At 37.5% G+C, this 21,923-nt stretch overlaps 1 protein-coding gene across 1 annotated transcript in view; it reads right to left on the bottom strand.

Moving 5' to 3' along the window:
* The window catches only part of VPS13D (vacuolar protein sorting 13 homolog D), a 192,371-nt gene that overhangs the window by 109,085 nt on the left and 61,363 nt on the right, over positions 1-21,923 (bottom strand). The window contains exons 39-48 of the mRNA XM_075060347.1: positions 20,512-20,631; positions 18,620-18,694; positions 15,235-15,340; positions 14,567-14,719; positions 13,762-13,897; positions 12,601-12,648; positions 7,397-7,547; positions 5,667-5,877; positions 3,711-3,958; positions 1,083-1,274 (exon numbers count right to left, since the gene is read on the bottom strand). Of these exons, the coding sequence (XP_074916448.1) occupies positions 1,083-1,274; positions 3,711-3,958; positions 5,667-5,877; positions 7,397-7,547; positions 12,601-12,648; positions 13,762-13,897; positions 14,567-14,719; positions 15,235-15,340; positions 18,620-18,694; positions 20,512-20,631 (1,440 nt within the window). The remainder of the gene's footprint in view (positions 1-1,082; positions 1,275-3,710; positions 3,959-5,666; positions 5,878-7,396; positions 7,548-12,600; positions 12,649-13,761; positions 13,898-14,566; positions 14,720-15,234; positions 15,341-18,619; positions 18,695-20,511; positions 20,632-21,923) is intronic.

The raw sequence follows: 21,923 nt of genomic DNA, 5'->3' as shown, positions 1-21,923 counted from the left end.
TAAAAAAGGGATAGAGAATAAGACTGAGAATATATTATTGCCCTTATCTAAATCCGTGGTATGCCCACATCTCGAATACTGTGTACAGATGTGGTCTCCTCACCTCAAAAAAGATATTCCAGCACTAGAAAAGGTTCAGAAAAGGGCAACTAAAATGATTAGGGGTTTGGAGAGGGTCCCATATGAGGAAAGATTAAAGAGGCTAGGTCTCTTCAGCTTGGAAAAGAAGAGACTAAGGGGGGATATATATGATAGAGATATATAAAATCATGAGTGATGTGGAGAAAGTGGATAAGGAAAAGTTATTTACTTATTCCCATAATACAAGAACTAGTGGTCACCAAATGAAATTAATAGGCAGTAGGTTTAAAACAAATACGAGGAAGTTCTTCTTCACACAGCGCACAGTCAACTTGTGGAACTCCTTACCTGAGGAAGTTGTGACGGCTAGGACTATAACAGTGTTTAAAAGAGAACTGGATAAATTTATGGTGGTGAAGTCCATAAATGGCTATTAGCCAGGATGCGTAAAGAATGGTGTCCCTAGCCTCTGTTCGTCAGAGCACGAAGATGGATGGCAGGAGAGAGATCACTTGATCATTGCCTGTTAGGTTCACTCCCTTTGGGGCACCTGGCATTGGCCACTGTCGATAGACAGATACTGGGCTAGATAGACCTTTGGTCTGACCCGGTATGGCCGTTCTTATGTTCTTAATGATTGCTTTAGACTTCTGTTACTTGATGAAGGTTCTTCAATGTTTGAAAAATTCTATCAGTTTATTTTGATGTATTCAGAACTTAACCAAGGGCTCTAACTTAGGCACCTTATTACATTTAAAAATACATAACTACCAATTTTTAAAATGTTCATTGCAACAACTCAGTTATTTAATTGTTTACAAGACCTTCACAATGAGAATGGATATTTGCTATTTGATGCAGCCTATTTTCTGCAACTTCATTTTCTTTAATCCATTTTCAAAAGTCATACCTGGTTGCACAGCAAATCAATACTAAATATCATCCTCATTTCCAGGTGAGTGACTTTCAGTAGCAGTTATGAACGGCTAAGTTAAACATACCTGTTTTGTTAATTAGCCAATATGGTGCAGAAATGAATATTTTGAGAGACCCTTCAGCTCGACATACAATCCTTATGGTTAGGTTTAGTTGTCGCTTGTTGACATCATACAATCGCATTCGGACCATATAGTTTTGTGTCCCAGGAGGAATCAACAACTCCTTGCACAGTGGAAAATTTTCCAAGGACACTCCTAAAAAACAAACACACACAAAAAACATGTTCTACTGACAGTTCTGAGAAAGAGTCAAGGCTTCCTGGAATATTTTGTACAGCTTTCTCTGATTGTACTTCCTTTTAAAACTACCTGTTTAACTTTCAAACATGAGCTAAGAATTAACTGTGATCACGGTCCTCAAACTAAATCTCAGATGATAAATATGCCTTGTGCAGGCCCTCTGCACAATGGCAAATTTCATCTGTTGAGAATATTCTCATAGCTCAGCAAGTGTTGAAAAAAATAATTCTGTTATATCTAACTAACTATCCTCCTTCAATATCAGTATTTCTAATACACTCTTTCCAGTAGTATGTGGACACAGGATATCTTAATTTCAAACTAACTAGAAGTTTTCTGATAGTTATTTTTAAAAATAAGGCAATTTCTTGTGGCAATAAAATTAGCTGATGAGAAATCTCACATCAACACGTGCACCTGATGTGGAGCACTCACACGGACACTACTCAGAGAAGAACTACCTCATACTAGCCTGATGCACATGAACTATCTGCGTGGATGCTGCAGCTGTGCACTGAGAATTCCCTAGTGTACCTTGATCAAAGCACACTACTGAACCTTTTAATGCACAGGCATGAGGTCCACCCAGATAGTTAAGGCGCAGCAGGCTAGCATGAGGTAGATAGTTCACAGCAAGCTGGAGTATATAAGTTTTTGTACAGCCAAGCCCTCTAAGTACTCTAAAATCTGAAACTGGCCTCACATGGAAATTTAACATATTACAAATACAGTGTTGCCATCTTGTGATTTTACTGCGAGTTTTGCAACATTAGGTATTTTTCTTTAAGACCTACCTCCTGGAATTAAGGGATTTTGTGAAACTCTCGGCTTTAATTAAGGGAGGAAGCAGGGAGGCGGGAGAAATAAGCTTCCAGACCCGATGGTTGCATTGAAAAAAAGTCTTGAAAATGTGACTCGAGTGTACCATAAAGGCTCAGAAACCAGAAAGTAAAGAAAAAGAACCCAAAATAATTACTACTTTTTAAAAATATCATGATTTTAAAGCCAATTTCCTGATTTTGGGTGGGCCTGGCTCATGATTTTTGAACGTTTAGAGTTGCCAATACTGCAAATATCAGAAACAGAATGGTTGGGGAATGTATGTACATATTGCACTTCACATTGCTGGTCTTTCACAGCATTTCATGGTTAGCCATGACAAGGCCCCCTCCTGACTGAATTCTGTACAGGATATCTAAGAGATGCATTTTTCTTTTCAGTTTAGAGTTCAATAATACAGGTTAAAACTTGACTGTAGAGAAAGACAATCATATTTTTCTGCAAACACTGAACAAGGAGAAGCTACTGACTCACATTAAAGACACACAATTTCTTCAACTGTAGTATCTCAAGATCAGAGCAGAGCTCATAGATACATCAAATGAAATCTACACAGCACCTCTGAAAATTTCAGCATCAGTTTCCTCCTACTCTCAGTATTTCTCCAAGACCTTCACAGTTTGTTGGCCTGAAACAATTACTTCCACCTTGCAAGACTAATGTGGGGACCAGATGACTCTCTACTAATGCTTCCCCTGCTCTGAAAGTCTTCCAACCCCTACCAGTGAGAAGTACACTAATCATCCCAGCCACTCAAACCCTATCAAATCCCCCTGGCAACAAGTGCCCACAAACTGACATCACCTACTCATTTGACAGAGCCTTTAAAGATATGTCTACACAGCAACTAGACACCAACAGCTGGCCTGTGCCAGCTGACTTGGGCTCGTGGGGCTAGGGCTGTTTCATTGCTATGCAGCCTTCCAGACTTGGGCTGGAGCCCAGGCTCTGGAACCCTCCCACCTCACAGGGTGCTAGAGCCCAGGCTCCAGCTCGATCCTGTAAGTCTACACAGCAATGCAACAGCCCTGCACCCTGACCCCAAGTCATCTGGCACAGGCCAGATGTGGGTGTCTAACTGCTGTGTAGACTTATCCTAACACTCCAAGATGTTGCATGGAGGCTACAAAGAAGCCCACAGATGTTTTACATTGTGCTTGATAACACCTAGGCTTGTCCATGACAAGATATCATTTTGAATCTGACTGAAATTAAACTACACCAAACTCAAGCCAGTAGAGACTCTTGTTTGGCTTCTTTTTGGCATTATTTTCTCTGTGTATGGGGAACAAAGGGGAAGGGGGGAGGGAAGGGGAGCAACTCAGATTTCTATCAGATTATTCGCTTTTTTTTTCCTAATTGGTATGTATGTATGTATGTATTTGATGAATGAATTTCACATGAAATGCTGCAACCCAATGAAAACATCACATCGTATTAAAAAGCTTATTTTTCTTTTTGGTGCCATAGTTGTTTGTATAACAAAACATGCAGTCATTCTGAGCTGCTCTTGTAGTAACAGCAAATAACAATACCTCTGTAATATCTTACCAAGCTCAATGTTCTGAGATGTATCAGCTGTATGCAATGCTGCCTCTTTGCCAGGTTTTAGCGTCCCATTAATTGGCATCCCTTTAACATAAAATTCAAGCTCACAAGGTAGCAAGTTACAGATTACCACAGTTGGCAGGAGATAAATGGTATGCCCAGGCTGTCTGAAAATCTGTTTAGCACTGTCAGAAAATATGTTTGAGGGCATATAATCTGGATAATTCTCCTTCTTTATAGCCACACAAAACCTATGAAGAAAGACAGATGCGTGTGAAAAAAGAGCAATGGACTGAATGGAATAGTTGTACTTTGGCTTCGCAAGCACTAGATTGAATCTCGCGCCACAGTGCATTTACACGATTCAAAACCCGTATAGCATTTAGAATTAATTCTCCATAATAAACATTTTAAACTTAATTGTCAAATACGCCAAATATTTTGCACTTATATTGACTCATCTGATACTCTCAACACAGTTTACAAACAATTACACCTCATAACAAGTCTGAGAACTACTGCACATAATTATAGTAGAATCTTCCTTAATCTACAGACTGATTATTCCCACAAACAAATCCTATTGCACGTCTTAACACACACTTAATGGCAAAGTAGTCTCAGAATACTAAACTTTTACTTTTACAAAATATATTACAGTACATGTATTGGTACACTGCAAAGTATTGAGTATTTAAAACTAAATTATACTTGCCAAAATAAATTAAAATTACATTCTATAATGCAACTGTATTCTGGGGATTTTTTGTCCTCCCTGCTCTAAACACTAGACTATACCGTCTTTTGGGATTGAAATTAGACAATCAAATGAAGTAGTAAAACAACAACACTTCTTCAGGTAACATGTTCATCTTATAAAAATTGTTTAGCATCCTACAGAAATGACTTCAAAACAGCATATATTTTTTTAAAATCTGAACTATAAAGTGTTGGCTTTATGAAATAACTATTCACTAAGCAAAGGTCATTTCCTTCAACTATTTTTAGGAACATCATATATAAAGCCTCAAGAGACAAGGTGGATGATATAGTATCTTTTAGTGGACCAATTTCTGATGATGAGAGAGAGCAGCTTTTGAGCCACATAGAGCTCTTCAGGTCTGGGAAAGGCCAAACAAGTTGATGGCATCCATATCTGTATCAAACTAAGGAATCATGAGATACCATGTAGTGTTCATTATGTGTTGATATTATGGGGATTAAAACAGAGTACTTAATATTTTGGACAATGCACTTGGACCATAAACAACAATCCTGCATTGGCAGAAAGATAGACTAGGTAACCTAATTCCCATCTCTAATTTCTATTATTTGATTTTATTACATTAAAGGTTAATAGAGTGGTTGTTTTGTAATTTTACACTTTTGCTATAGGTATTATCAAGAACCATTATAAGAACCATTTTTGTCTTATGACAGAAGTTTTTAAAAAGCCTCTAACGTTTTACTAACTGTTTCCTGATTCCTAAGAAGATTCTGTACATTTCTGATTTCAGCAAAGAAGAAAGTGTCACAGCCAAGCTAATGCCAATTTCTGCTTCCTGCACCTGTAGTGGCTGTTTATCAAAGGAAGTTGGGAGAGTGATTTGTGGTTCCCTACCCTTGTACATCCAGCCACAGCTTGTGGGATTGGGATGGAGACATAATGTTCTTCCTTCCGGCCATCGTAGCAGGGCCCATTTTCTATTTTTAAATACTCTGATGGATATGATCTCATATCCATCTACTCTTCCTTGTGTAATTACAGTGTTGTCATACTTCAACACCTCATATTATATTTAAGGTGTCAAACAAAAACAAAACTCTACAAAGATTTCTCTGAAAAACCTTTCCCATTCCACTTTAGCTTTTTCTAGTACTACTTACTTTCACATTAATTCACCTATCAATAACGGGTAAGTTATAACAAAATATTTACCCTTATTAGATCAAAATTACCTGAAAAATCGGCTGTTTTCAGACTCCATCGAATGACACTCTCGTTTGCTGCTACATACCTCTGCTGCCTTCTGCACATTAGTCCAATGAATGGGAGTCTTACAGAAAAAGACTCCCATTCCTTTTGGCCGGGCCTGCAATCGCCAAGATGTAAGATGTAATGGAATAGCAAAGGAATCCCCCGGCATTTCTGCTGGAAGCAGTACAGGTTCTGCAACCAAATCAGAAAGAAAAAACACATGCTTCAGGTTGCATCCTTTGGTTAAACTATAAATAATTTCTTCAGTTATAAACTTTGGGCAACGCTTTTAATGAAGGAAGCAGTACATTTCCCATTATATGTAGTTCATTTGGTCCAAATGCCAAACTGTTGTTTAAAGTGCCCCTAATATTGAGTCAAGCAGCAAGAAAATCCTGCTTATAGAACCAGTGGGCTGATTTCCAATAAATTGGGAACAGATTAAAAAAATTAGCTGGAGTTCAAACTTCATTTCTCTGGTTGCCTTGGTTAAAAGTACCATTTTAAGTGGGTGTAGACAGAAAAGTTACTCATCTATTACTAGAGTTCAAATCAATTGCCAAAATAGATCCACACTCTTGAATTACGTCTGCACACAGCGCCAAAGACCAAACCCTCTGCCAAATTCTGACTGTTGGAGAGCACAAGGACTTCATCTCATCTGCGGCATGTTCTAGACATGGACTCATAAGGAGGTGTGGCCCTCTTGCATCCTCATCTCCTCCAATTCACCTAAGCAGCAAATTAAAACTCCCTTTGGTTCCTTCAATTTAGCTTGTTGACCATTTCCCCCCGAGTTAGGGCTATTTTTTGTCAACACAAGTATAGTGTTGAAATCTGTAAGGTTCCCACCTTCCCCCCGACCTCTTCTCCTCAGTCCCCCTACCCCCTCCAAGAAAAAACAAATTCAGGTGTTTTTCAGAACTTCGGTTCCAGGAATCAAACTTCATTCGGGTAGTTGGTTCTTCTGCCATTATGGTGGATATACAAGATAATTTGGGTTAAAAACTGTTCAAGAGTATGGATGTGAGACCACTATATCCCAGTGCCTCAGATCTGCACTGAAATACTCCAACGTCCAGAATTCATTTCTTTGCCAGTACTAGCGTTTTCCTTGCTCAGGTGAAAGATGACTGTCACATAGCTGCAGTTAAAGAAAAAGAAGCAAGGCCTCTCACATATGACACAAATATACTGTAAAGTCTTTCAAATGCACTTGTTTATAGAGCTCTCAAGTTGTTTGACTAAGATGATGAAAATCCTAGACATTGGTAAAGACTCTATTGTCGAAAACAAGCTTATGTAACTTTGACTTAAGGCAAAGAAATAAAAAGTCTGACTCTTCTAAACTGAAGACAAGTAAACAAAGCACAATACTTTAAGCATTCCTTTCTTCTGCTTTGAAAGAAGCTGGGGACAGGAATGTCACACTAACTTGACAATAGCATAACACAAAATTCTTGTTGTTGCTTGAGATTTCATACTGTATCCACAGGAAAAAAACTCTACATAAGATTTTTAGGGAAGTCTTATGTGCTTTTATACTTCGAACCTTTTGATGGCCTCTTCTAGACATTCATTTTTACAAGAGAACAGGACAAGAAAAATTTTGAGACAACCAAAACTGGGGCCATCATAAATGATTCTGACGGCAAGGTTTTCCTCACCGATATGTAGCAGGGCAGTGTAGCAATAGCGTTCTGAGACTTACTGTCAGGAGCCGAAGGGCTATCCAGCCTTAATTCCATTGGTGTTTCCAGCCTGTTTTTCACAATCAACGCAGAGCGCACTGTAATCACCTTCCGAGCGCTACCTTCCATGGTAACTTCAAATACCACACGAACCGGAGGCAATGAAGAAAACTGCAAAGCCATTTTAAAAGTTTAGGTATAAGAAAATGCAATGATGGTATCTAGCAAAGGAATACACAATCCTTGCAGTAGTTGCAGCTTGCCAGTAACCCAAGGGCCACACCTAATTTACATATTTCGCATATTTTTTTAAAATACCCATAGCTTTTACTTGTGTTTATATCATGTTTGAGAAAAACGAGCTCATTATTTGGGCTTGTCAACTTCCAGGAAAAATGGAATGAAAATAAAAACACAACGAACCCACTAGAAAGGAAGAGCAGTTTTGGCCTGCTACAATAATTGCTCTTTATGAACTGCAACTCCCTATATATGGTAGCAAACAGGCATTCCTGAGCGAGAATGTTAAGAGCATTATTTATGCTAAACATTTTTATTAGTATGTTTCATGTTTTCAAAAAATTTCAAAACCACCTGTAATAAATCAAGGTTCTGTTCATTCTCATTTTCAATCACTGCCCTTCTGCACACACAGTCAGAAAAATACCCTCAGATATCTAGATTAACAAAATAGTTTATACACACACAATGCATCACCACAAAATCCTTAGTGACATTATAAACTTTAAAACAATTCATCTTTCCCTTCACACTACAGAAACATAAAATATCCATACTGTATATGGACCCAAAGAAAAATTGCTACAGTAACTATTGTTTTAAGAGACTGTGCCCAGAACATGCTGAAAATGTTCTTGTATTTGAGAAAGAACGGACAGTCGGTCCAGGATTTTGAACTGCCAAAAACTTTATTAAAACAATGTAAAAAAAAACAAATATAATACAATGAAATCTACATAGTTTTGCTGACACTTGCCAGGAGCACATTCAGAAAGTCTAAGATCATAAGGAAAAACAGAGAAGTATTTTATTTTTTTAAACACAGCCCCAGTTCTCGGTACAAAGTTCACAAGAAGATTTTAAATAAATCATCTGACACCCCTCAACTAAACTCATCATCCAATGAAAGCAACTCACAATACTAACCTTAGTTATGGGGTTAGTAATTTACTTGAGATTTTCTATTTCAAAATATTATGTCCTTAAAGAAGAATTCTAAAGATTTTGAAGAGCAGTATTAACAAATATAATCTTGCTATTATGTTATGCTATAGTATATTTTATTTAATTCAAGTTTTGCTCTTAAATATTTCTGGTGAACTCTGAATCCAGTTCAGGTGCAAGACCAATAGTTCTGCATTTAACCTTATGCTCCCAGTACAGCAGATGACAACAGCAGCAGGAGAAGATGAGCAGTGCCAAGATCTCTTAGCTTCATCATTTAGGATTGTTGTTTTAAAACTGACTCAATAATAAACAAAAATTCTGGAAGGGAGCAACTAACACTTCTTTTTCCTGGAATTGAATGACTCTTGGACAGAGTCACTGATGATAGTGTTTGAGGAGACAGTACTGTTCTATCAAAAATAGAGTTTGTCATTCTGCTATTTGTGCAGATTGATTTTTTGATAATCTGGCCAGTGTGGGTCTTTTGTGGTTATGGTGCTTGCTTTTACCAGTGTTCCCTTCTGTTGCCGGTAGCTCGTATTACTACAATATTGAACACTTTTTGTAATATTTAAACCACAGGTTTATACAATATAGGAGAATCTTTACTGTTCCTTTCCTAAAAAGCCATATTTTAGCCCCATAGGATACAATCCTCAAAAGGAATTAAGGACATGCTCCAAAACTCATTGTAAAGCAATAGAGAATTTCCACTAATTTCAATGGGCTTTGCATCAGGCTCTATACAGGTAAACGTATGAACTGGAATTTCCATTCAGTTTACTCATACCTCAGTCTTCCCCCATATTTACTTGCGAGCACTAAATATTTCAGTTTTTAAAAAGAGTTTTATGGTGTGAAGATGTGCCCAGAACTAGTGTTCTACTTAGACAGTAAGCTCGGTGGGTCAGACTTTTTTGTTATGTGTATGCAGTACCTAGAACAATCCAAGGTTGGGGCCTTTAGGTGGTACCACAATACAAATAAATAGGTTAGAGGTAGAGAAAGTGACATGCCATAGCAAGCAGCCTTTTCTTCTTATGCTTCTTTTGCATAGGGGTTAACATGTCAAGCAGTGCCAGCTTGGAAAAGATTTATTTTCCTTTTTTGTTTGCTGCAGATTAGGGTATCAAAGTAGATGAGAATAGAGCAGAGAAAACAGACAGCAATGCTTCGTAAAACCTTTTCGTGATTAGTGGCAGTTCTAGAACAGCCTTCCAAGGGGAGCGCTGGCAGCAAAAACCCTAACTGGCTTCAAGACTGAGCTTGATAAGTTTATGGAGGGGATGATATGATGAGACTGTGTACAAAGGCATGTAGACGATCAGTGACTGCTAGCAGCAAATATCTTCAATGGCTGATGATGGGACACTAGATGGGGAGGGCTCGGAGAATTCTTTCCCATGTGTCTAACTGGTGGGTCTTGCACACCTGCTCAGGGTCTAACTGATTGCCATATTTGGGGTTGGGAAGGAATTTTCTCCCAGGTCAGACTGTCAAAGACCCTGGGAAGTTTTCGCCTTCCTCTGCACTGCAGCATGGGGCACAGGTCACTTGCAAGTTTAAACTAGTGTAAACTGTGGATTCTCTGTAATATGAAGTCTTTAAATCATGATTTGAGAATGTCACTAACTTAGCCAGAGGCAAGGGGTCTATTACATGAGCGGGTGAGTGAGGCTCTGTGGCCTGCAATGTGCAGGAGGTCAGACTAGATGATCATGATGGTCCCTTCTGACCTTAAACTCTATGAGTGGTCAGTTCTCAAAAAGATTCACATTAAAACATACAGAAATGTAAATAACTCCCCACTCACCTATCCCTTCTACCTTTTCAGGTATCATATCAATGCCTAGAAATCTATTCCAAGAAAACTCTACCAGATGCTCCCATTATTCTTTTTTTCTCTTAGCTGACCTAAAAGTCTGCAGATCCTCTTCCATATTTAACAAAGTCAGTGCCAGAGCGAACTAGTTACAGTTCTGGACAGTCACATTTAACAAGTGCTCAGTCATCCTGGAAACTACTGCGGTCTCATTCTCCAAAAGCCTTGCACCTTATGCAATCATTTACGTCTTGGGTAGAATGACTAGTGGTGTTAAGTGTTAACATTCTGACTTGGTAGGGTTTTGTATTCACCTCACAAATATGTAACTGATGAACCAGGGCACTAGTGAGTGAGGTCTATGATGTCTCCCTATTAAAGTGCACATCTTACGAAATAACATCTGGAGGATGAGTTAACATTGAGCATAGTCAGAACAAAGCCCCAAATAAGAGGGCACGGGGATATCTGCATTGAAAGAAAGGAGAATATTTCTGGGTCAAAAAGGAAAGTGAAAGAGGAAGAAGGCAGAAAGGAACAGGATCAACAGAATATGAAACCAGAATCAAAGAAGGTGAAAACCTAGACAAGAGCTCCCAACGATGTCTGGACTCATTTCACACATACACGAAGGTTATATTGTCTGGGTTGTTGAGAACTGTTTGAAATATTGGAGTGATGTTCAAGATGCTCCCTAACCACAAAAATGCTGTTTTACTAGCTTAGTGGACTCTATGAACATGAAAAAGGACATAAGTTAAAGTTATACAAACAACTATCCACACTTGCGGTATGTGGGAGAGCTGATGTTGACGACTCTCCATTTGAATGATGAAGAATGATGAACAGCTTTGTTTGGTCTCCTGAATTATTACTACATAACTATCCTTGCTGCGTAGAAACCCTAGTTCTTCAGAAATTAGATTTGTGCAAACAGATCAGTTCCACCCAGTGTTACTTGAGATGACAGAGAAGCTGCAACGTGTTATGCTGTTGGTAAATTAGTATGAAATGAGGTAAGTCACACAGAAAAATAAGTGTCGTTAGTGTTATGCAGGGTGTCCTGCAAGGACGAAATAAGTTGTTATTCCTTGGGGGATGTCTTATTTTTTTTCCATTCTGCCTCAAAAAATAACAACTTTCCTTGCAAAGGAAATAATGGAAGAACGGAAGTAACCATACAACAGGTTCAAGGAAATAGGAGTGATTGAATCAGATGTCATATAAATACATTGTACTGCTGGGGGAATTCTGTGTCACTGCATGCACACAGAACTCATGTCTCACATAGACATCTTTGCTTCTCTGCAGAAAATGATGGGGAAGCAAAGGAAGCCGCAAGAGTGGTCATGCGCCAGAGGTGTCTGGGTGAGAGATGGTGCCATTCAGGCTAGCTAACTGTGCAGCTGGACACTGCCTCTTGGGTCCTAGTGCCAGCTGTCCTCCCCTTCTGTGTGTGCTGGGAGCCATCCAGTTTTCTGCACAACGGTGAGTGCCTGTGGTGGGGCAGGGCAAAGGGATCGGGATGGTGGAGTGGGGGAAGAGGCAGTGGGGAAGGAGAGCGGATGGGACTGAGCAGGGGTATCATAGAATCACAGATTATTAGGGTTGGAATAGACCTCAGGAGGTCATCTAGTCCAATCCCCTGCTCAAAGCAGGACCAATACCAACTAAATCATCTCAGCCAAGGCTTTGTCAAGCCGGGCCTTACAAATACACTAAATTCCTTCATACTTGGATCCTGCTGGGCTGAGCCTGCCTGCCCACATTTGATGCAGAGGAGAAGGGCCCCGGGTGCTTTTGGGGCAGGCTGAGCCCTTGTGCTGTGTCAGGGTCGGGTGCAGCCTCACCAGCGAGTCCCTGTCCCCAGGGAAGAATGGAGGGAGCGGGTGGGCTTCAGGGTGATCTCCCACCTCCATGCAGCTAGTGGCCTATGCTCCCCATTGCCATGCTGGAGCCTCCACATGTATTTACTGACAAATAAAATTTGCTGAATTTTAAAATATTGTGCGCAGAATTTTTCTTTTTTTGGAACAGAATTCCCGCAGGAGTAACAATTATCTTATTGTGGAAGTCACAGTATCATTGCATGGGTACAATCTGTACCAAGTCTGTCAAACTGTTTATAAAGATAGAATAATAATCATTCCATTTATAGAATTATTCTACTTTAATTAATGCATGTCTAAAGGAACAATGAAAAAATGTACTCACATAGACGTGGGGATGTATTATATTTGTTCTACTGATGGGGCTCCCAACCTGGACAAGAATAAAGTAAAACTTACCAATCAGAGCACACTGTACACTGCTAATGTCCCTTCTAAAGTACCTAATTGCTTTGTGAGAAGCAAAGCTAAACTGTAGTCCATAGGCTTCCTGATGCTCTCCATGCCTCTGGAGAGGTATCAGGAAGATTAGCTCCAAAAAGTAAAATGTTATTGTTTCCTGTACTTTGTAGTTCTGTAACAACGAAGAGAGGGGAGTTGCTGGAAAATGCGTCAGTACTAGAGATATATGCAGGGTAATTTCAACAGCAGAGTAGTTCTTTACCATGTCATCTTGCTGACATAAGCAAAAATGGATCTTAAATATATATATGGCAAGGGAATTGAGATGATACTATGCTTGCTATAATATGCAACTGTCAAGACTACTGAAAATATGTAATAGGTCCTCCACACCCAAAAGTCCTGCTCAGTAGTGATTTGCCCTTTGAATAATTTTATAAAATTAGAGCCAAGGTCTGCCTGATGCCAAGAGACCATCAAATTTAAATTTCCCTGGGGATTCAGCAACTTGCAGCCTGTTGCCCGTCAGTTTCATTATCTACTCCTTATGACTACAAGACTGCTTTGTCATTAAGCTCAACCATGAATGCAAACCTGTGGGCTAGCCCAATTAAATTTTTTCATTCACAAAACAGATTTTTGTCAAAGCAACGACACCCCAACACAACAGTCCCAGAATTACATAAAAATTGTCAAGATCGTTTATTTTCAATCAATTAATCATAGAAGGCAGACCTAATAAGCCTGCAATAGAGGAACAGGACATGGGAGCAATGTTGGTGGGATTCATAATTTTAATCAATTGATCCATGACACCTTCACTAATGCAATATTTCTGTCATTCTAAGCCTCGATGCTCTGCTGAGCACAGACTAACTTTGATGACTACCGAATGTATGTGTAAAACTGTCAGCTGGTAACTGACCCATGAACATTAAACACTCATTTTGAGCTGACTGAAGAGAATGAAGGTCCTATCAGTGAACAGTCACTGCTTTAGAAATAGTAATCTTCTCTTCAAAATTTTATCAAAGTAAACTTTGTGAAAAGATATCACTGAAATATACTCAGAATCAGAACTTACAGTAGAAGATGATGTGTTCTTGTCAGGTGCTGCATATCGGAAAAAGGTTCCAACTTTGTCTACTGACACCGGACTGACTTGTTCCCAGCCATTTACTCTCACTTGCAGTTGATGAATTCTTAGATCATGTGTGTGCCTGTCAGTTCAGATAAAATCAAATTATGACTAAAGCATCTCCTCACAAAGGAAAGCCAAGACAATAATTAGAACCAATATGTGTCTAGATTTCTCTGTTGTATTAAGAGAAGATTAATTCTTGACTATTCAAATGTAAAAATACAGTTGTCTATTCCAAGGATTTTAAAATGTGCTTTTATCCAAGGTCAGCTAATAAAATTATACAAATAAAACCACAGCCTGTATGCACTACATGCAAAACAAAAAATAAACTTGTTAAATATTTGTTAGTATTCTCTGGTTTTAAATTCAACTGCTAACCAACACATATTCTTCACAGAGCGTGCAGACACTCAGTTAAGCAAAGGAACAATTTTTTCCCCACCAGTTTCTCTAGAAATACAGGAAATACCACTTTTACAAAATTAAAATGAGAAAAATCATTTATACACAACTCCCATTGACATCAATGTGAATAGGTTGCTTGTCTAATGGCAGAATTTAGCCACAGATATTATATATTTTCAAGTATGTAAAAATTAAGGAAAGGTTAAGAAATTGCCAAATATTAAAAAAAAATCTACTGGACAACATTCCAAAAAGTATATTCCCGTGAATGGGTATATAAATGTGTGCTCCTGTCAGCGTGAATAAATTCCAAAGGAAAACTGATGGTTTTCTCCTTCACCTGTGTCTTAGTTTCCCTCTGGCTTCAAATTCGAACGGAATCTCCTCACTAGTGAGAACTTCTCGCCACTCACTGACATTGTGTGTATCATCAAGAAATGTTCCATTTTCCTCAGGAGCGACACCTGGACTCCCACTGTGAGATAGCGCTGCACTGTAATTGGAACAACACCAGACTAAAACTTCTGTGGTATAAGTAGTTGTTCTTAATTTGTACATATTCCTGAACAAAAAGGCAACTTAGCATCACAATATGGTAAAACCTGTCTTATGAGAGAAAACTAACAGCTCTGCAAAAAAAAAAAAAAAAAAAAGAACTATCGGACATGGTCTTTAGAAGGTTTAAAAAGAAAATCAAACATTGTACTGGCAACTTTGGGAATGCTTCAAAGTGATTAAAGGGTCATCATGATTAGAGATTTTAGCTTGTGTTAAAAAATTTAGATCCAATATGAATGAAAGTGATTTTTTTTTTTAATTTATTGCAAATGTCACTATGCTTTCTCATGGTTTTATTTTAAAAAATTTTGAATTAAAAAAAAAATGTTGCCAAGAAGGGCAAGACACATCAACAGAATACAAATCGACTTTCTTGTCCTTTCCCAAAGTACCAGCATCACAGAAAGGCATGACCAATATTGTTACAATGATACCATAACAGTTCTTTACCGGGTAGGGGTAGTAGTTAGGGTAGCAAACCATAGAGTGCATCCAGTGTGATTCCGCAACGCAAATGGTACAAAGGGCTGTCTGCGTTTTGGGGTTTTCATTTCAGCTATAAAAGAATAAAAGAGGGCTTTATTAAATGTATCTCACAGAAACATGTCAGATACTGACAAAACTTGGTGGAGATTTCACAGTTATAATAAATCAGATAGTCTAGAGAACCAAAACTGGAACAAAGTAAAAGACAAAAAAAGAAGAATTATGTAGCATAATAGAAATATAAAAGCATTTTTATACACACACACACACACACCCCTTTTGTGTCAAACTGTCATCACTGAAAACTGAAGTCCTACATTCACAGAACAGGTATACAGTGAGCAAAGGAAGCTTTCTCCGCACAGTCTCACCAATCTGCATCAGCCCCAGATCAGAGGCTCTCCCATTAGGAATGAAAAGTCAGTTCATTCGCCATGTTCATTCATTCTTTGGTGCCTCTACCAAGACTGGCAAACAAGTATCTCCACAATGACGGTGATTATTATGTTGACAGCTGTCCTATTAGGAACTGGACTGAAATCTCCAACACATTTCATATATGCCCAAACACTCATGAGATGGTAACCACATACAGTTACTACTAACCTGGGTTGGATTTAAGCCATCAACTAAAGAAGAAAAGCTCTGCATTACTCACTGCAGATCACAGCCATCCAGGATCCACTTAAAAGTTATTTTAATCATTAACAATGACAGCAAGGCAGAAATATGTTGTCTGTACAGCTTAAGGTCATTTTAGATCATAAAGTAAACAAAAACAAAATCAACCTGAATGCATCCAAAGAAAAGACTGGAACGGTTAAAATGTAGAACAAAAGGCTACATAAACATTGAATAATGAAGTTCATCTATCATAGCTGACCTCTCTCATGTAATAAACAGTGTGTATGTTAAGACTGTTTTATTAACAAGAGCAGATACTACCCTGCTATTTCCTATTACATTGCATTCTGTCAACTAAGGCTATTGTCATAACGGGATATTGTTTCTGACTGACAAAAACAAATGGTCAACTTTTCTTAAAAAAAAGTGGCTGCTCACTAGATTTAATCATTAGGAAAACATCACTAGAACAAAATGGTTTTAAAAAAATATAAAAGGAATGAAGCCTAATATATTGCTTAGCATATATTTTTCTGAAAGTCAGAAAAAGAGCACAATATTTTAACTATTGCCTTTCACTGCCCTCCAGCGGTGAACGGATTCATGAAAAGGCAGCACGGAAATTAAATATTATAATAATTGACAATCATTTACCTATTTTCAAACATAAATGATTGTTTCTAATGCTTAATCATTGCCTTTATTTTAAGATGAAAATCCATATAAATATAGGTACTTGCATAATTTAGTATTTCTCATACTCTGAGGATTTATACTCCCACCACAACATACAGGCAGTAGTTACTGAGTTCAGCGGGAAGCATGTCTCTGTTTTCTATATCTACTAGGGCAGACCCTCAGCAGGTGTAAGTTGTCATAGCTCCTCTGACTTTAATGAAGCTATGACAATATATAGCTACTGGGAATCTGTCCCATGAAATACAGGAATTTATTAGTGGATAACAGATATATACAATCGCTGCCAAGGGCTTAGTCCTGCATAGTTTGTTCAACTGCTTACTCACACAAATAAAACACATGTTCATTATCTTATTTATTTTGACACTTTTATATGTTCTTATGACAATATAAATTTTGAAAGTATGTAGAATTAGCAGTAAAAGCACTTAAAAAGTGCAAATTTAAGGAATAATTATGAAGCTTCTGAACAAAGTGGTCAGGAGTGCCTACCAACAGTAAAAACTGCACAGCAGTCAAGGTCTACAAAACATAATACGGCACCTTAATATATCTTTCTTCATACACATACCGACAAGTTGCCAAAACAGTCCATTCTTTAATATGTTACTGAACATCAGATTCAACAGTGAATGAAAAAGGATGTCTATATTCTAAACAAGGTTAGTTACGACTTAATAGTGATTCCACTGCAATTGATGGCAAAATTTCTAGCAATTTCAAAAACAGGAAGATCATTCTTCCAGATTAAAATTTTGTTTTCTACCACTCACAGATTCGCAATCATCTTTCTGACAATGGGCTAGATCTAGTAAAATATAGCTGCCTCCAGTTATATAGGATTACAGGGCAGAAAACACACACTTTTAATCTAGCTATTAATCAATTGTTGATTTATAATTTCAAAAGCAATTACAAAAAAATTTTTTGGATTGTGTCAATAATGTTATGGTATGATGATTTTCGAAATAAAACATGCTGTACAGATTGCAGCTTCTCAAACTGCTGATTCAAAAATTTAAGAAATCAGAACTAAGTGATTTTTTTGTACAAGTTATTTTCTTTTGTTTCAATTCTCATTAAAGTCAATTGTAAAAGTGTAAATTATAATTTAGTCTTCTAGTAATCAAATTTTGGATGAACACAGAAGCTCTTACTTAGGCAAGGTTTTTACTTTTACATACAATATTCTGAATGTATCTGTGTGCGTATCATTTTAGTACAAAAACTCATTAAAGGGTCTAATATATTACTCCTCAAAAAATTAAATCTGCATATAGCTCTTAGAATCAAAAATAAGTTTAAAATATAGGAATTATCTGTGCACCAAGAGTAAAACATTTATGAAGTGTGATATAAAAAGACTTCAAATGTAGTTTTATTTCAGGCTTTTCCCGCAACCATTTGTTAACCTTTTTACATGGGAAATGACTTATGTCAAACTTGTTATTTACTTTTCCATAATGACTCAAATTGAAAATAACCTGTTATTTTAAATAGGAAAACTGTCAAAAAGACAGTAGAAGTTAAACATACAGCACATAAATTAACATTTCATTTATTTAAAATGTTTTACTTTCTGATGCTCACTGAAAACAGATAAATATGCTTTTCAAATTATCCTAATTTTTAATACACTGAATACAGCAGGGGTATTCAACAGATTATCAGATCTTGGCATTTAAGAAAGTATTTACAGCACTTGTCTATACACTGAGGAATTTCCACCAAACTTCTACCCTATTGCCTAGGAAATGGACTCAGAGCAGGATATGATTCTGCTTTCATGATAGCTTTCCTAGATAAGTTGAGCAGCGAATCCTTCCTCCCTGCCGACAGACCCAGAAAATACAGAGAGAGAGAGATAGGGTGCACGACAGGGATGAACGACTCATATATATGGTACTTGTTACCTTTTATATATAGGAATTAGAAGCTTCATTTATAGGCAAGTCACTTACACAGTATTGAACCAGACATTTCTTAGAAAAAACAAAGCATTTGCTCTCTCTCTGAAGTACAGTACCTCTAGTATAGATCTGATGTTCTAGGTTAGTCAGACTGGCTGTACTCCTAGTTCTAAGGTAGACAAGGGGAAGGCCTGGCAGACAGGAAAGACAAAGTTAGCGGGTAAGGAAAAATGCAGATATACAGGCAGATGCTTCTCTATCATGCATACAAGTATAAGGAGAGTCACACAGACTGTCAGCATCATGCAATCAGTAAATAGGCACTATCCATTTCCTAGTACTAAACTAGAATTTGAGAATTTCTATTCCTTCTGGAAAAAAGTTCCAACTGCTACATGGGGGAGAAGGGCAAGTCTAGAACATCTACATGCAATGCTCTCTTAGAATTAAGGTGAATATTCAAAGCAAAATGTTTAGCCAGATTTAATATAGTTTTATTCAAATTCAGTTGTCAAACTGCTTAACCTTAATATCTCCTGGCTGATCTGAGAGACATGGAATTAAATTACAGAAAGCTTCAAAGTTTATTTCTCAACTGATTTTAAAAAAAACAAAAAACAGATCACGAGGATCATATTTTCTCTTTGATGGGGATATTTTATTATTCCTGTTCAATGCATACTGTTAAGTAAAACTAATACAGTCAGGCCAAATTACGGTTAGCGTAACAATACTGAAAACCATGCTAGGATATTAAATTCATTGGCTCGTCATGCTGGGAAGACCATTGCTATTACAGTTTCACTGTGAAAGCTGACACTGATACAGAAGAAGTCCCAGGATTAAATTTGCTACCATACCAAGAAAAATGTCAATAAAACAAAAAAGAGGCCTGTATTTCCTTTATTGTACCAGGAGAAGTATTGTTTTGAAAAGTCATGTTTCTGCAGGAGGTGACTGTATAGCAATTAAGTGGCATTTGGATTGCCAAACTAACCATTTGCCTTGCAGGACTACAACTCAAAACTGACATCATCCAAGGATTTCAGAACTTTTTGAAACTTTATGGTCTGTTCATTGAGGAGAGGAACTTATCTTCTGTATTATTGGGCAAAAGATACCTCATAGGTGAATTAGTGCAGCCCGGTGAGAGTGGGACAGATGAGCGTTTTTCTTTTTAAAACTGACTCCTAAAATAATCTCATAATCCTATGGAAGAGGAGCCCAAAAAAAAAAAAAAAAAAATAGTTGCTTTTTGTTTTTTCTTCTTATTTCCCTATTCTCTTTTTTAGCTGTAAATGCCAAATGAACAGAGTAACTTTGTGCACTAGGAGGAGAGAAATTTTAGGTGTAAAGAGCTTTTTATTTGGCAATGAAATGTTTACTGAATGGAGGACACATTTCTGAAGCTCAAGACAATACCTGAATTCTCCAAAGAAACTAGAAAAGCTGCTAACACTTTTAGAACTTAAAAAAAAAAAAAATCACATTAAGTCACGTGACAACTAGAAGCAACTCAGCTGCCCAGCAAAGAGTTCACCAGTTCTCAATGGCCTCAGAGAAATAAGCCTTGGTACAAAGCAGACTAAGTGATCTTATTTTGGAGATTATTAACACTATCCCATAGCAAGCAAAAGAGCACTGAGCAACATGAGGCAGAAAACCTCTCCAGGGTTGAATGTACTACCACCATTATACTCAGCTTATTTGTTCTTTTATATGATAGTGTTATAAGATAGTTTGCCATTCACTGAGAGCATCTGACAGATATAAGGATGTAAAATTAGCAGTGCATATTCTTAATTCAAAGCCAAGCATCCTAAAACAGAAAATGCTCTTAGAGGGATTATTGCAGTACAACAGAAACTAAATTCTTCTTGCCCTGAATTCCTTAAAATACACGGTGTGCTGATAAATACCAAACTTTCAACTTGCAACATTACGAGTGAAACGGTTGCATATGTCAGGACTTCCAGATAAAGAAACACATGATTAACGGAAGTCATACTCTGTCCGAAGGATGGTGGGTCCACAGAAGATCCCATCCAATCTTCTGATTTGACTCTGTCCACTTTCTCCTGTTTACAGTAATCTGCCATCCATGACTGCTTGGTACTCGTGTACTGTTCTAGAGGAATATAAACAAAAAGCTCGTAAGAATAAGGACAAATGCTAAATGTTAGTTGAAACGACAGTTGAATAAAGTACCAGCCAACTACATGAAATGGATGTTAAAGTCATAGGACTAAAATTACTCTTCCATATTTAATTGACTAATAATTTATCTCAAAGTTATTTTAGCTGCTAGTTGCAATAGGCCACTTTTATAGATTAATTTCAAGTCACAGTAGTTTGCTCAAAACAACCACCCTCAGCTACACTCATGTACTGAGCTTATTTATATTATCTTCCTATAATTGTTGTTTTGATACTTGGATAACATTCCTACCATTTATTTTCTTAAAATGTTCTTGGGGGGGATATATCACAATTTAAAGGGAAAATTCATCTTATTTACTATATCAGCTTCAGACACAGTTTGTAATGGTTTTGAAAGTACCACACAAGATTATGCCACTCTTTCATATTATATAAACATGCCCAGGGAAGAATAATCAAAGTAACATTAATTAGTTTGCTGGCACTCACAAGTTTTAATAGAGTGCCCAGAAAAAAAGAAAGTGTGGACTGAGATGATTCCACTCCTCCACCCTAGCTCCCACGTTGGCTCCCACTGCTCTGCCAGCCCCACTTGGAGCAGGACAATTTAAGAAATATTTTAATCCCTGAAGTGGCATTTGAAGGAGACAATAAGCCTTCTTCATTGCGATCAAGCCTAAACCAAAGATCCTTAGCTGGCTCAATAAACTCATGAATAAGGACAGCTAAATGCAAACTGTTGATGTTTTTTTTCTTTGTAGTTTACTCTTGTACTGCTGTACCATGGATACCTGGAACTTCAATCAGAACAGGAAATCTGTATAACAGCCACCTCTCCATTATCGATGCAGAAAAAGACTAAGTCAAACGTTCTGTTTGGCTAGGAGAACCCATATCTCAAGTGTCAGCTGACGGTGAAACAGGGCACTTTTTATTATTTAAGCCAAGAGTCACTGTAAGATTTTAAAGTGGAATCAAAAGTGAGACCTTCGTGACTCAGTCTTCCCATAACAATATTGATACATATCATTACTGAACTAAATGAGTAGTCATTATATATCAGCTTGCTGAAAATTGAAAAGCGTACTAAAATATTTTCAAATTCTGGAAATGTGGGAAGTTTTTAATGAAAGCCTGCTTTTCATTAAAGATAAATTACTGCTAGCATCTGAATTAAGATAATTCAGATGACCAAAATAAGAATGCCTACTACGCTGTAAAAGATGTAGTTAAATTCTTCACACTTCTACCAACTCTGAT

Source organism: Chelonoidis abingdonii, chromosome 23, assembly GCF_003597395.2.
Source record: "Chelonoidis abingdonii isolate Lonesome George chromosome 23, CheloAbing_2.0, whole genome shotgun sequence".
In the NCBI taxonomy this organism is placed as follows: Eukaryota; Metazoa; Chordata; order Testudines; family Testudinidae; genus Chelonoidis; species Chelonoidis abingdonii.
The sequence above is the reverse complement of the archived record's forward strand: the minus strand, read 5'-3'. Positions and strand labels throughout refer to the sequence as shown.